The 16,865-nt window shown below is 47.2% G+C and overlaps 1 protein-coding gene across 1 annotated transcript; it reads left to right on the plus strand.

Moving 5' to 3' along the window:
* Positions 1-1,871: 1,871 nt before the first annotated feature.
* Positions 1,872-15,388, plus strand: PXMP4 (peroxisomal membrane protein 4). Its single transcript, XM_079945960.1, has 4 exons — positions 1,872-2,066; positions 5,981-6,043; positions 9,843-10,041; positions 13,594-15,388. Exons 1-4 carry the CDS (start codon positions 1,954-1,956, stop codon positions 13,855-13,857), a joined length of 639 nt encoding a protein of 212 aa, XP_079802086.1. The 5' UTR covers positions 1,872-1,953; the 3' UTR covers positions 13,858-15,388.
* Positions 15,389-16,865: the final 1,477 nt, after the last annotated feature.

Here is a 16,865-nt window from a genome sequence, read left to right on the forward strand (position 1 = left end):
CAAAGGTTTGGGGGCACTTCCCGTCACTTCCAATGATAACTAGGGGCAATCCAGTTGTTACTTCAAACTAGGTTCCCAGTTTATGGCTTGAGAATTCTTGGGCTACTGGGCTCTACTCCCTAGAGCACAAAAGGACTCATCAATGGTCACAACTCCCTAAGGAAGGGCTTTAAAATATTCCCCTTTCCTTTTCCTTCAACTGTTCTGCTCAGTATCAAGGCAACCTTTTCTGAACTCCCTTGGGGCTCGTGGTGTGGAGTGTGCAGCTTATATCACATTAAACTCAAGGGTGAGACCCTTGGGCTCTCAGCCTAATGTGAGGAGATTCTTCTATTAGACTCCCCACCTTGGACAGGCCCTGGACTTTCACTTCTCTCCCTCTTGCCCTATGTGGTTGATGAACTGAAGCCCACAGGTTCAATATTAGCAAAAGCCCTCATGTCATAAGTAGCTTTGGTGCTCCAATATTCCAATCTTGTTAAATATCTGGTTACCAGCTTTCACCTAATAATTGGCCTGAGCATTCCCCAGGCTTTTAAGCATTTCAGTGTTTTTCAGAGGATATTCTTATATTTTACCTAAAGTTGCTATTTTCAGAGGGAAGATTAACTGAATAGATTAGTCCATCATTACCCCCCCAAAAAGAAAATCCAGTTGTAATGATAAAATAGGCCCAGCATAATTCCTCCTCACTGACCTCTGACCACATCCTCTGACACTGACCCAGGCAATAATGTCACAGATAAATACCAGATGGCCCGTGTACCAGGCGACACCCTCACAAATCACAGCCACCACTCAGTGTGTAACTGTTATCCAGTAACAACTCCACACAGTGACATCGTACATAAATGTCACCCCTCAGTGTTCTGGGAGATAACCCAGAACTATATTGCTCAACAAGCCTATGTTGGGCACCTGCCATGTGCTAAGTACTGGAGTTACAGCAGAAAATAAGACAAGGTTTCTGCCCTCATGGAATTTACCGTCTGGTAGGGGCAGTGGACAATGAACATGTAGCAAATAAATAATTTCAAAGAGTGTAAAGTTCTATGAAGAAAATAAAAGAGGGTAATGAGTCAGAGTGGACAGTACTACTTTAGATGGGATATCTGGGAAGACCTCTCTGAGGAGCTGGCATTTCAGCTGAAACCTGAAGGTTGAGAAGGAGCCAGCTATCGGAAGAACTTGGGGTGACGCGTACTAGGCAGGGAACTAGAAGTGCAAAGGCGCTGAGGCAGGAGCGTCACGCTCGAGGAACAGCAAGGAGCCTAGTTTTGCTGGAGAGGAGTGACCTAGGAGGCAAGTGATGGGAGGAGGGGAGAGTGGGGGAGTGAGGTTAGAGAGGGAAGCAGGAGCCAGATCATACAGAGTCTTCTCTTGGCGGGCCGTGGGAAGGAGTTTGATTTTTAAGAATAAATGGAAACCCAAAGGGTGCCAAGTCATTTATGGTCTGAGAAGATCGCTATGATCAATGTTAACCAATCAGAACTGTCATGTGTAAAGATAAGGCCTGGCTCCCCGCAGTGCCACCATCCCAGCTGTAGGGAGAGAGGCTCCTCTTTCAGGAAACTTCCTTCCAAGCTCACAGGTGACACACCTCTCTCCAAGCCCGAGAGAAACATACTTTCTGATTGGACAAATCCAGGGGCATGTTTCTAGCCTTCTTTAGGTCGAATCGGGCGGAGCCCGCTGTGACTGATTACAAGCTCTCCCTCTCTTCCAATCAGACCGCTATTCGGGAGTGTGCTTGCGTCCCATTCCCCTGGTGAGATGAGTGAGTCCTGTGATTGGCTCTCCTTGTATGAGTGACAGCAGACGCATCTTATGGGCGCAAAGACGCGGCTGCGCTGCCCGGCACTGTCCGGCGCTTGAGGGTTGTGCAGGAGGAACCCGGAGCTGTCAGGGCGGGCGTCCTGCTCGGTGCCCGCCACCCCGCGCGCCGCCCGCGCTATGGCCGCCCCGCCGCAGCTGCGGGCTCTGCTCCTTGCGATCAACGCACTGTTGCGCAAGCGCCGCTACCACGCAGCGTTGTCCATGCTTAAGGGCTTCCGGAACGGGGCTGTGTAAGTCGGGCGGTGGGGCGGGGCAGGGGCTGAGGGATCGATCTGATGGGGTCGGAGAAGCGGGTTCCAGGGCCGGCGCCGCCGCGCTGTGCGCCCCTGAGCAGTCTTAGTGTGTCCCTAGGTCTCTCGGTGTCCAGTATCGGCGCAGTGGGCGCTGGATTTTGGGTTCCGAGCGCCATCTGAGCCGGGGCTCCCACTACGCTGTTTCTGGGTCTTCCGTGCTTTGCAACCTGGACCTCTTGCCTTGACTGCCTCCCATGCAGCCCCTGTCTCCCTTCATTTGGGCCCAGTTTCCCCTCTCCCGCCGCTGTGTGCCCTTGGGTCTAATGGGAAAGCTGGACTCTGGCCTCTAGCCAGCCGGCGGCCCTGCCTCTCTGTGCTCCCTCCATTAAGCTGCGCGTGGGCTTTCATCCCGCTTCTCAGTTCTCTTTTGTAAGTCCTTTCTGGCACAGGGGACTCCTGATAAGCCTCAGTCGTGATGTAAATGAAGCTGCAAATATTTGCTGAGCAAATTGAAGACCTGCAGAAGAGGTCTTGGGGTCATTTCCCCTGGCTGGTGCCAGGACGGGAGCTCAGCCTCCTTTAAACTTCATGCATAACAGCTTTCATTTATTGAGAGCCTACTGTGCCAGAACTGGGGACGCATCAGAGAACAAACGGAAGATCTGCCTGCTGTTGAAGCTGGCATTTTAGTGGCAGCATGACATGGTTGTGTGGATGTGACCACCTTGGTTTGACTCCTGGTGCCCCTTACCTGCGTGATCTTGAGCAAGTCTTTTAGCCTCTCTAAGCCTCAATTTCTATAAAATGGGGCTGATAATAGTACTTATACTGTCGGAGGCTTGAGTCAGTATGTGTGAAATGCTTAGCACAGTGCCTGGTATGTATATAACTGTTGGCTGCTGTAATTATTGTTCTATTCACATGGATGTCTGACTGGCTCACTCCTTCACCTTGTTCAGGCCTCTGATTGTCACCTCCTCAATGAAGCCATCCCTGAACTTCCCACCTCCTTCCCTACTGAATTTTTCTCCATAATACTTACCACCATCTGACACTAAGTAGTTCACTTATGTGTCCTGTTTTTCTACTGTCTTTCTCACTGGAAAGTGAGCTTCATGGTGATGTCAAAAAGCTTGGCTCTCTGTGCACCAATGCCAAACAGAAACAGAGACAGAGATTTGGAGGAAAAGAAGAAGCTTTATTCTTTGCCAGGCAAATGGGAAACACAGCCGGCTAGCACCTCAAGAACTGTGCTCCCCGTCTCTGGGGAATAGGGCAAGGTTACATAGCCGGCACTGGTGGTCTGGTAGGTGATAAGGCTCAAAGTAATTAAGGTCTTGCATTTATCTTCTTCTTGCATTATTTCCAAACAGTCACAGCTGGCCTCAGGCAGCCTGGTAATTGGGTCTGTTTGGTAATTGGGTCTGTTGGCCTCTGGGTTGTTGGCCTGCAACCTTCTTTCTGAAATGCAGACATTACAAGGGTTGATTTGCTACAAGGGAGCGCAGGGAGTATAAATACCGGGTGGATAATGTAATTCACACGGGATCAGAGAGTGTTAGGGGCAGGGTGTAATTCACACAGAGTAAGGGAGTGATAGGTACAGGATGTGATTCACATAGTGTCAGAGAATGTTAGAGGTTAGCTTTGTGAAGGACAAATCTAGTTACAGACATTACAGATTAGTAGCAGTTAAAATAAAACTAGGATTGATTAACTCTTTCAGGCCTGTTTATGCTGTTTCCCCAGGCTGTTCATTGTTACTTTATTTTCCTTGTCTATCAGAAAAGTCTAATTTCTATTTTTGCTGCAACAATGGGGACAGAAAGTTTAATCTATTTTGTTCCTTGCTATATTCCTAGTCCCTGGTACATAGTAGGCCCTCAAATATTTACTGAATGAATGAATGTGCAAGGTAGGAATTGCCATTGTCCCCATTTTCTGGATGAGAAGACTGTGGCTCAGAGAGGAAGATTCATTGCTCATGGTCAAGTCACTTAGTCAGGGTCGGAGCCAGGATTCAAACCCAAGGATACCTGATCTCGATGCCAGGCTCTTGGCTTCCATGGGCGCCCAGAGTCAGGAAGAAGGTGGTTCCCCCTGGGTCTGGCCAGATCATATCAGTCATGCTTTGGTGAGACCAGGGTGGGGTGGGCCCTGAGATGATATCAGTGGGCCCAGGCCCATCTGTAAGGACCTGGAGTCAAAGTGGGGAGACTGATGTTTAAATTACCATGGCAATACCAGATGATCAGGAGTGCTTTACAGAGGAGGTGATGGTGCCGTTTTGAAGGCTGAGCTGGAATTTGCTGGGGATGATAAGGGCATCTCAGGCAGAGGGAATGGTTTGAACAAAGGCCTGGAGGTGGAAAAGAATGTGCTGTTTGTCTTGGATGACTGAGAACTGAGACGTATGAACTGTGTGAAATGTAACTCATTTTGATGCTCCACTCCTAAATATATCAATGTGCATCTCTGAAAATAAGAGTATTTTCCTATATGGCTAGATGATCATGATTACATTTAATAAATTAATCATAATCCTATAACGTTGACTGCTGTCCAGTTGATAGACAAATTGTTCCAGCTGTCCCCCAGATGTCCTCTATAGCAAGTTTGTCTAGACCAGGATCTTCCAGGATATCACACTGTACCTGCATATCCTTTAAATCCTTTTTAATCTGGGCCATCCCATTTTTCAAGATGCAGAGTGATCCTGTGAGTGGTACTAAGTGGCTCCCACCTGAGTTTGAGGAGTTTGGGTAGGGGGCCAAGCAGATGTAGGGAGTTGGGGGCATTGTTCTGCTTGTGTCTGTGGTATAAGGAAGGACCCTTCTAGCCCTGGCCATCTGGAGGAGGCTGCGGGTCTCTTCATTCAGGGGAAAGAGACATGACTTTGGAGGAGGTGGGGCAGAGAGCTTGCTGGGACCAGGATGAGGGCCCTGCCCACAGCTAGGCATTGTGAAAATAAGCCATTCAGCGTGGCCACCACTTCAGTAACACTGCTGTCACTTGATCACATTTTTTATTTGACTTATTTTTTGAAAATTAGGTAGCATATTCACAAAAGGCATAAAAAGTTAGAACTTTTTAGAAGTTTACACACCTTGCTCTAACCAAGCATAGAGCACGTATAGAGCCACCTCGTTCTTGTACAGCTGTGCGGTATTCATTCCACTGACTGCTGGGTCCATTATTTGTTTACCCAGTACCCCCTGTGGATGGACACATGTTTGCTCCCAGTCTTCTGCTGTTTCAAGCAAGCCTCACAGATACTCATATGAAAACAATATGGGACTCATGACAGTTGTCTCAAGGAGGCTGCCAAAGATTTTTAGACCTTGTAGTCTGGTAAGATTGGGGCCAGACGGCAGGAGAACTTGGTGGGGTGAGGGGAAGTCCAATAAAGAAGAAAAAGAAAGGCAGAGACACTAATATTGGTTGAATTAGGAACTTTTACATGTGCTATGTCCTTAACCGCCAGAAGCAACTCTGAAATGGAGAATACTTTTAACTGATGGCAGAAGGGAGGCTCAGAGATGTTAAATGATTTATCCAAGTGTATACAGCACAACAGGGCAGGGCTTTGGCACCAAATATTATTTCCTTTGTACTACCCACTTTGGTTTGTTTTTTTTTTTTTGGCCACACTGCGTGGCATGCGGGATCTTAGTCCCCCCACCAGGGATCAAACCCGCACTGCCTGCATTGGAAGTGTGGAGTCTTAACCACTGGACTGCCAGGGAAGTCCCTGTACTATCCACTTTGAACCCAGATCTAACTTGAAAGCCAGCATTATTTTTTCCCTCTCCAAATGATGTCAGGATTAGGGAGGGGGAGGGGGCACAGGGAGTCAGAAAGAAACTATGATTCAGTGGTGCTGTAGTAACTGTTTTCTTTTGTTTCTACAGCTATGGAGCCAAAGTCCGGGCCCCTCACGCACTGGTCATGACCTTTCTCTTCCGGAGTGGCAGGTACCCATCACCTCTGCACACCCTTCAAACTGGGAGAGAATGTGGTCACCCCTCAGTGCCAGGACTGTTGCAGTAGCTTCCTAGCTGGGTCTAACCTGTCTGCACCACCACCTCCTAAAGCACAAGTCTGATTCTATTAACCCATCTCGAAAATTCCCCTGGCTCCTCGCTGTCCTCCAGAGAAGCCCAGCTTCCAGGTGTGGCCTTCAAGGACCTCTGCAGCCTGACCTCAGGGACATCCCCCCTACTCCCCCACGTCCACCCCTGGGTGCTCTTGGCACCAAGACTCACTGCCATTCATTCATGTGCCGCATGTGGTTCTACCTCCTTACGTTTCTCACGCAGTACCCCCCGCCAGGAATGCCCTTTCCCCTTCCACCCCACCTTTATTTCCTTCCTAGTAACCCATACCAGTTCTCTGAGGATGACTTTTTCAGGAAAACTGTTCATGACCTACCTTCTGCCCTTGTTCAGACTTCCTGGCCTTCCTCTGATCTCCTATAACTTCCCTCAAGAAACTTCTCAGAAATCACTTTGTGGTCTAGTTTTTAATGTATGTAGCCTCATCTGGAGCTTATAAGAATCACACATGGGGGACTTCCCTAGTGGCTCAGTGGTTAAGAATCCGCCTTCCAATGTAGAGGATGCAGGTTCAGTCTCTGGTCAGGGAACTAGATCCCACGTGCATGCCGCAACTAAGAGTTTGCATGCCACAACTAAGGAGGCTGCAGGCTGCAACTAAGGAGCACACGTGCCACAACTAAGGAGCCAGTGAGCTGCAACTAAGGAGCCTGCGGGCCACAACTAAGGAGCACACATGCTGCAACTAAGGAGCCCGCCTGCCACAGCTAAGACCTGGCACAACCAGAACAAAAAAAAAAAAGAATCACACATGGACACCCTACTACTCAATTCCAGCTTGCAAGATTTTTTTCTACTTTTTTTTTTTTTTGGCCGTGCTGCACAGCATGCAGGATTTTAGTTCCCCCACCAGGGATCAAACCTGCGTCCCCTGCAGTGGAAGCATGGAGTCTTAACCACTGGACCACCAGGGAAGTCCCTGTAAGGGACTTTCTTTATGTATTTTTCCTATTTATTTATTTATTTATATTTATTTATAATTTTTGGCTGTGTTGGGTCTTCGTTGCTGCACACAGGCTTTCTCTAGTTGCGGCGAGTGGGAGCTACTCTTCGTTGCAGCGTGCGCGCTTCTCATCCAGTGGCTTTTCTTGTTGCAGGGTACAGGCTCTAGAGCGGGCAGGCTTCAGTGGATACAGCACGTGGGCTCAGTAGCTGTGGCTCATGGGCTCTAGAGCACAGGCTTAGTAGTTGTGGCGCACAGGCTTAGTTGCTCCACGGCATGTGGGATCTTCCCCGACCAGGGCTCGAACCTGTGTCCCCTGCATTGACAGGCGGATTCTTAACCACTGCGTCACCAGGGAAGCCCTGTATTTTTCCTTTTTTAAATTTATTTTTGTTTTAGTTTTTGTCCTCTGAATCATTTTTTTTGAATCATTTTTTTAATTGAACTCATTCATTCAGTAAATATTTATTGACCATGTGCCAGACACTCAAAGATTATTATTATTCTTTTAATGAATTTATTTATTTTTATTTATTTATTTTTGGCCCCACTGCGTGTGGGCTTTCTCTAGCTGCGGCAAGCAGGGGCTACTCTTCGTTGCGGTGCACAGGCTTCTCATTGCGATGGCTTCTTTTGTGGTGGAGCGCAGGCTCTAGGGTGCCCAGGCTTCAGTAGTTTTGGCATGCTGGCTCAGTAGTTGTGGCTCGCGGTCTCTAGAGCACAGATTTGGTAGTTGTGGCACACGGGCTTAGTTGCTCCGCAGCATGTGGGATCTTCCTGGACCAGGGCTGGAACCCATGTCCCCTGCATTGGCAGGCAGATTCTCAACCACTGTGCCACCAGGGAAGCCCCCAGACACTGTTTTTAGGTGCTGGGGATACAGCGGTGAAAAAAAACAGAGAATGATCACTTCCCTTGTAAAGCTTGCATTCTAGCAAGGAATAGCAGAAAATAAACATAATAAGGAAAGTATATCGTATGTTAGAAGATTGTATGGGCTGTGGGAAAGAAATATTAGAGCAGGGAAAGAGGGAAAGGGGATCCAGAGTGCTGGAGGAGGGGCAGGCTGCAGAACTAAATAGGGAAGGCCTCAGTGAGAAAATGACATTCGAGTAAAGACTTGAAGGAGATGGAAGAGTTGGCCAAGTGGGTATCAAGGGAAAGAGTGTTTCAGGCCAAGGGAACAGCCAGTGCAAGGGTCCTGAGGTGGGATCATTCCTGGTGAGTTTGAGGAGGCTGCAGCAGAGGGATTGCAGGGGAGAAAACAAAGAAAGGAAGGTCACAGGGGTAACCTAGGCCCATCCTGTCCAGCTTTAGGTCATAGAGAGGAGTTTGGCTTTTCCTTTAAGTGAAACAGGAAATTGTTGTAAGAATTTGTATAGGGAAATGCCACTCTTTGACTTATCTTTTAATAGTGAGAGAGTGAAGAGTTTGCTGCTAGGGGTCAAGGGCAGAAGTAGGTGTAAAGTAGGAGGCTGTGGCAATAATCCAGTTGAGTAACTGGTGGCCCAGACCTTGATGGTGGCAGTGGAGGTGAGGGGTGTTCAGATTCTAGAAACATTTTGAAGGGAGGATTAGTGCCAACACTTGACAAGTAGGAAATCCAGCTTGCCTTAGAACTGTCAGCGCTGGGCCCATGTTCCTGTGGGGTGAGAACCACCTGACTCCTGGCTCTCCCCACTCACCTGGCAGACTTCCACAGGTCCCAGAAGACATACTTCAAGGTCCTTCTCCAGCCTTGAGAGTCCTTGCATTTGCCGGCCCTGAACTGATCTCCCAGAATACACTCTGCTCCTCTCCCTGGTTCTCCTCACTGCCCCCTAGTGATTTTTTAAAGATAAATCAAATCATCTGTCCTACTTAAATGTTGGCTTCTCTCAGGATAAAGACAAAACTTAGCATGGCCCCGCCCCTCCCCCACAGCCTTTGCCCCACACATTTTCTGCTCAGGCCTTAATGGTTTCTCTCTGTTCCTGTACTCCCCATTCTCTGTCCCTCCTCAGGACCTTTGCACGTGCAGATCCACCGCCTGGGATGCAACTCCTCTCCCTTCCTGACCTCACTGACTCCTCATTCTTCACACCCCAGGATCATGTCTTGTCAAGGTCAAAGTTTGACCTTTGTGTTGTGATTATTCATTTCATAATTCCCTCTCCCCTTAGATCATAAACCTCATGAGGGCAGCAAGCAGATCTCTTTTTTCTCAGACTTGTATCCCCAGATCCAGCACATAGTACATACTCACTCGCTCATTCATTTCTTCACATCTTCACTCCAAAAAAATATATTTATTGAGCACCTACTATGTGCCAGGCCTTGTACTGGGGGCTGAGGATGAACAAGCCAGATGTAGACATCACTCTCTGGTAGCTTCCACTGGGATGGGGTGGGAGTGGGGGGAGATAATAAGCAAGTATATAAATGTCAGGTGGTGATAAGAGCTATGAAAGAAAAGAAAAGTTGGGTAAGGGAACAAAATACGATGGGCATTCTTTTATGTAGAGTGGTCAGGGAAGACCTTTCGGAGAAGGTGGCGTGGAGTCAAGGCTGGAATCCAGTGAGGGAGCAGCCCCAAGCACATGGAGCGTAGAGGCCCGGGGTTGAATGAGCATCGGCCCATGAGCTCCTTGCCTGGGTCAGTTTTGCGTGCCAGGTGGGTGAGTGCCCTGGGGGCGGCTGGGCTTGCACTCACCGTGGCTCCCTATGTTTGTGCAGCCTCCGGGAGAAGCTGTGGGCTATCCTGCAGGCCACGTACACTCACTCCTGGAACCTGGCCAGCTTTGTGTTCACTTACAAGGGACTCTGCGCCCTGCAGTCCCACCTCCAGGGCGACACCTACCAGGTGCACTCATTCGTGGCTGCCTTCCTTGGGGGCATCCTGGTGTTTGGAAACAACAATAACATCAACAGCCAGGTAAAGGCCCTCTCCTGGATGTGGGTTGGGGAGAGGGGTGGAGGTGAAGCGTGGGACAGGATTCAGGTATAGAGTTGGGGATGGGAGTCAAGGAAGACAAGCTCTTGGTTCCCTTCCATGTACGAGGGTCTGTGGTTCACCAGTCCCTGTGTGACCTTGGGAAGGTCACTTCCCCCTCAGTTTCCCACTCTGTTAACCAGGTGCCTTGTTGGAATTCCATGATTCCCAAAATCAGTGTGTGTGCAGCTCTCTGGGGCAAAGATTTAAAAAAACAAAACAAAACCACAAAACACCACTCTGCAGTGACATGAGAAAAAAACATGACCCTGGAGTAAGATTTTCATAAAACAAAACTTACTACATTCAAAGAATTGTCTCTTATTATGTAACTTGACCTTTTTTCTGGGTTAAAGTTCTGTTTTTTAATGAGGTGATGAAACTAAATGCTAATCGTTGCTGCTGCTCCTGTTTCAGCATCCTTCTTGGGCAATATGAAAGTTGGCAGTCTTTCCAATTTGCCTTCCTCAAATTTCTTAAATATTCTTTTTTTTTTTTTTTTGCGGTACGCGGGCCTCTCACTGCTGTGGCCTCTCCCGTTGTGGAGCACAGGCTCCGGACGCGCAGGCTCAGCGGCCGTGGCTCACAGGCCCAGCCGCTCCGCGGCATGTGGGATCTTCCCGGACCGGGGCATGAACCCGTGTCCCCTGCATCGGCAGGTGGACTCTCAACTACTGCGCCACCAGGGAAGCCCTTAAATATTCTTAAATTATAAAAATAATATTTTATTTTCACATTTTAAATAATGCAAACTAAGCACCCCCTATGTGCCTGGCACACTTCTGGGTGCTTAGGATACATCATGATAAAATTAGAAAATAAACTGGAAAGAAAGTTCCTGTCCCCCACCAACTGTCCAGCCACTGTCCAGAGGTAGTCACTTTTTTAAAATTAATTTTTATTGGAGTATAGTTGATTTACAATGTTGTGTTAGTTTCTGCTGCACAGCAAAGTGAGTCAGTTATAGATATACATATAGACAGTCACTTTAACTGTGTATTGTATAGCCTTTCAGAACTTGTCTGTGCTTGTGTCAGTGTACATAGTAGGAGTTTTCCACCAATGAGATCATACTACGTTTTTTTTCATGTAACAGTGTATCTTGGAGGCCTCCCTTGTCAGTCCCTTATCCTTTATAACATCAGTAGAGCCCTCTGCTGATGGGATGGACCAGCCTTGATTTCAGTCTCCTCTGGATGGACATTTAGGGGCTCTTTAGCCTTTGGCCATCACACACACACACTGCAGTCTACATCTTTGTTCAGACATCTTCCTGTACTTATGTTAGTCTGTCCATAAGTTCCTAGACGTGGAATTGTGGAATCTAAAGATATGAGCATTTTGTATTTTGGGAAAGTTTCCCCCATTTTGTTTTTTTGATAGAAATTTCACTTGTCTGTGAACTTCCAAAGTCTAGGAATCCTGGACACCCATCTCCTTCCCTCTCCCCTCCTTTCCCTGACCCCTGGCAACAGCTGCTCTGACCTCCATTTCAAAAATATTGTCATTTCAAAAATGTTGTCATTTCAAAAATGTTATATGATAGAGATTTCTCCAAAGAAGACATACAGATGGCCAACAGGCACATGAAAAGCTGCTCAAGCTCACTAATTATTAAAGAAATGCAAGTCAAAACTATAGTGAGCTATCACTTCACACCAGTCAGAATGGCCATCATCAAAAAGGCTACAAATAACAGATGCTGGAGAGGGTGTGGAGAAAAGGGAACCTTCCTACACTGTTGGTGGAAATGTAAATTGGTGCAGCCACTATGGAGGTCAGTATGGAGTTTCCTTAAAAAACTAAAAATAGAGTTACCATATGATCCAGCAATCCCACTCCCGGCTATATATCTGGAAAAGACGAAAACTCTAATTAGAAAAGATACATTCACCCCAGTGTTCATAGCAGCACTATTTGTAAGACATGGAAGCAACCTAAATGTCTGTCAACAGATGAATGGATAAAGAAGATGTGGTATCTATATATACAATGGAATATTACTTAGCCATAAAAAAGAATGAAATAATGCCATTTGCAGCAAAATGGATGGACCCAGAGGGTATCATACTAAGTGAAATAAGTCAGACAGAGAAAGGCAAATACCATATGATGCCGCTTATATGTGGAATCTAAAAAAATGATACAAATGAACTTATTTACAAAAGAGAAACAGACTCAGAGACATAGAAAACAAACTGATGGTTGCCAAAGGGGAAGGGATGGGGGAGGCATAAATTAGGAGTTTGGGATTAACAGATACACTGTGTATAAAATAGATAAACAACAAGGACCTACTGTATAGCACAGGGAACTCTATTCAATATCTTGTAATGACCTTTAATGGAAAAGAATCTGAAAAAGAATATATATACATATATATGTATGTGTGTGTGTATAGCCGAATCACTTTGCTGTACACCTGAGACAAACACAACATTGTAAATCAACCATACTTCAGTTTACAAAGATGTTATATAAATGGAGTCATTGTAGTAGGTAACCTTTGAGGATTGGCTTTTTTCACTCAGCATCATTTCCTGGCAATTCATCCAAGTTATTGTACGTATTAGCTGTTCATTCCTTTTCGTTGCTGAGTGGTTATGTCATCCACGTTATGGATATACCTGTTGAAGGACATCTGGGTTGTTTCCAGTCTTTGGCTATTAAGCATGCAGCTACTCAGAACATTCTTGTACGTGTTTTTGGTGAACGTAAGTTTTCACTTCTGGGGTAAATACCCAGGAGTGCAATTGCTGGGTCATATGGTCCATACATACTTAGTTTCATAAGAAACTGCTGAAGCATTTCCAGAGTGATTGTACTGTTTTACATTCCTATCAGGAATATATGCGTGATCCAGTTTCTTCACATCCTAGCTGGCATGTGGTTTATTACATTTTAAATTTTAGACATTTGGATAGGTATATAGTGCTATCTCACTGTGGTTTTAATTTGCATGTCCCTGATGCCTAGTGAAATTGAACCTTTTTACATGTGCCTGTTTTCCTTCTGTGTAACCTCTTCAGTGAAAATAACTGCTTGTGTCTTTTGCCCATTTTCTAACTGGATTGTTTCTTTTTTCACTGTTGAGTTTTGAGAGTTTCTAAAAATATATTCCAGGTACTAGTTTTTGTCAGATATGTGTTTGTAAATATTTTCTCTCAGTCTAGCTTTTCTTTTCTACCTCTTCACATGGGCTTTCACAGTGGAAAACTTCTGAGTTTTGATGAAGTCCAGTTTATTAATTTTTTTCTTTTATGGATTGCATTTTTTGTTGTTGAGCTACCTTTTAGTTTCGAGCCATGTAAATATATTCGTTTTTCAGATTTTTTAATGAAAAAGAATAATAAAGCCATAAACAGTCACATTTAAATGCCCGCTACGTAACCGTTTCAAGTCACCCGGCGCGCAGGCGGCGCCCCAGGGTGGCAGAAGGTTCCCGGTGGCTGGGCCCACCTGTAACCCCCACCTCCCTGTCATTTGCTCTCTCAGATCAACATGTACCTGATGTCACGCCTCCTGTTTGCCCTGTGCCGCCTGGGCGTGGGGAAGGGCTACATCCCTGAGCCCAGGTGGGACCCGTTCCCGTTGTTCACCGGGATAATGTGGGGGCTGATGCTGTGGCTCTTCGAGTACCACCGGCCCACGCTGCAGCCCTCTCTGCAGTCCTCCATGACCTACCTGTACGAGGACAGCAACGTGTGGCACGACCTCTCGGACTTCCTCATCTACAGCAAGAGGCGCCCCTCCGAGTAACTTGGCCCCAAGGTGCTCATGGAGGCTCCCGCACCCAAGTCACCATCAGCGGGCTCAGCTCGAGGTTGGCTCCGTCAGCGAATCATCCCAGGGGATCTGGCCTTTTCAAGACCCGGGGTCTCAGACTCTAACTTTTATTAGCCCGGGGTTCCATCTGCCTAAGCGAAAGCACTGGTTTTCAGACCCCATTAGGTACTCCTGAATGGTGGAACGAGCCGCCAGATCAGGCTGAGGAGCCTTGGGCGCGGTGACAGCTGTGCTGCTGACTCTGTGAGACCAGGGAAGGTCACACCCCACCCTGGGCCTCAGGGGTCATCGCACTCAGAGGAGGGCACTGAAGTCTCTTTCTGGTGGGTATGTTTTCCGACCCTTCTTCTGGAACAGAGGGCTCCTGGCTGGTGGGCAGTGGGTTGCAAACGCGTTTTTAGAAAATATGCAGTTCCTCATCTTAGGTGTTCTACTGGAGAAGCTCTAGCGTTTCCACTGTCCAATAGAAACACGATGTGAGTCATATACGTGATTGAAATTTTTTTAGTAGCCACATACCAGTGGTTAGGACTCCGAGCTTTCACTGCCGAGGGCACGGGTTCAATCCCTGGTTGGGGAACTAAGATCCCACAAGTCGTGGGGTGTGGCCAAAAAAAAAAGTGGGGGGGCAAGAAGCAGGTGAGATTAACCTTAATCATATCTTTTAACCCAGTATTTCTAAAATATTATCATTTTAACATGTAATAAATGTAAAAGTTATGAGATATTTTACATTCTTTTTTCTTGTAGTAAGTCATCAAAATCAGGTGTGTGTTTTACACTTACAGCATTTCTCAATTTCAACCAACCGCATTTCAAGTGCTTATTAGTAGCCACATGTGGCTAGTGGCTACTGTTTTGGATAGCACAGATATAGGATGCTCTACCCTTGCAGAAAATTCTAGTGGACAGTGCAGATATAGAGCTAGAAGACATGGGTTTGAGTCCCCACTCCACCACTGTGTAACCTTGGGGAAGGTTCTTAACTTCTCAGAGGCTCAGTTTCTAGTAAAGTGAGGATAATCATAGTAATACCTGGTGTCCACATTGGACTTGTGTGACTACAGCGGCTGCTTCTACTAATTACATCCATGTAGTGAGCTCCTACTTCCTCTTGGGTGCTTTGCACTAATTACTTTTAACCCATTCAAAGACCTTGCAGGTATGTATTTGGATCTCCATTTCACAGATGTGGAAACTGAGGATCAGAGAAGAGAAGTAACTTGCCCAAGGTAATACAACTAATAGTATGACAGCCAAACCAGGGTTTGAACCCAGATCTATGCGATTTCAAAGCACATGTTTTTTTCAGTGCCTTACTTTAAATTTAGAAACCTAAACTATGCTATGCAAATGTTAGCTAGTTATAGGGGTGCAAACTCAAATGCCTATAGGGGCCTGGCAAGTGGTATAAATGATAATGTTCTGGGTGCTATGCAGTTGGGAGTGACAGGGATGTGGGGAACTGGAGACTCGTGTGCCAGACTGAGTTTTGAAAACCACCAAGCTGGACAGATCAAACAGGTCTCCAGGGGACTTGGTCCATGGACCACCAATTTGAATAGGCATACTTCAATCTCTTTTTATATTTTGAAAATTACGGACTTCCCTGGTGGCACAGTGGTTAAGAATCCGCCTGCCAACGCAGGAGACACGGGTTCGAGCCCTGGTCCGGGAAGATCCCACATGCAGCAGAGCAGCTAAGCCCGTGTGCCACAACTACTGAGCCTGTGCTCCAGAGCCCGTGAGCCACAGCTACCGAGACCGGGCGCCACAACTACTGAAACCCGCATGCCTAGAGCTCGTGCTCCACAACAAGAGAAGCCACCGCCATGAGAAGCCCGCGCACCGCAACTAGAGAAAGCCCTCGTGCAGCAATGAAGACCCAACGCAGCCAAAAATTAATTAGTTAATTAATTTTAAAGAAAGGAAATTACTAGTAGAAATATCCACATGAGTCACTGACCTTATTAAAATGCAGATTCTGATTCAGTGGGGTCGGGGCGGGGCCTGAGATTTCTGTGTTTCTCACCGGCTCCTGGATGATCGCTGCTGCTGCTGTTCTGGGCTACACCTTGAGCAACAAGGTGGTAGGGAATGATATGGGGCCAACAAGTAGCCCATGTGACAAAGGAAGAAACTAAGTCACAGACCTGTTAGGTCATCGAGGTGGGATTTGGTCTGATTCTAACTGCGTGTTCTCAGGCACAGTGTTGTACTGCAGGCCTGGACGAGGGGATCTTGAAGTTTCCCTAGTTCACTCCGTGGAGGCTGAATGAGATCCCAAGGTTATGGGGAGGGGGAAGGGTGGCTGTCAGCAAGTGGGCTTTGTTGGAGATGCTGCGGTGCCCCACCCATATCCTGTCTAACTTACCACTTCAGTGCACACCAGCCACCCAACTGCCACCCTGAGTCTTTCTGCCTGAGGGCCCCTCACTTGCTCTTGGCACCAGCTTTGCCAGCCTGCAGCAGACCTGCAGTGCTAGAGGATGAACACATCCTGGGAGCAGCCCTCAACCAGTGACTGATGACTACGCCCACTCCTGCACCCCTCACCCAGTTGTCACTGGGTGGGATAACTCTGAGGTGCCTGCAGAATACCCCAGCAAGACTGAGCTCTGGCTGCCCACAGTGGTCACTTGTGTGATGACACCTCCTCCTTGTCTCCCTTCCTTATGCCCCTACCAGCGCTTGGAACCACTTGCCACAGAAACCACTTGCACTCAAATCCTTGTCTTGGGGTCTGCGATTAGGGGAACCCAAACTAAAACTGGCCTCTGGTGCAGCGAGTTGAGAGGCAGCACAAGGGGTGGTTAAGGACATAAGCTTTGGAGCCAGAGTGTCTGGGCTCAGTTCCAGCCTCGCTGGTCCCTTGCAAGTGATTTAACCATTCTGGGCCTCCGTTTTGTCATCTGTAAAATAGGCATTCTAATAGCGCACACCTCATAGGGTGGTCGGGAGGATTCAATGATGTGATAGCA

The sequence above is a fragment of the Stenella coeruleoalba genome (assembly GCF_951394435.1).
Source record: "Stenella coeruleoalba genome assembly, chromosome: 15".
Taxonomy (NCBI): domain Eukaryota; kingdom Metazoa; phylum Chordata; class Mammalia; order Artiodactyla; family Delphinidae; genus Stenella; species Stenella coeruleoalba.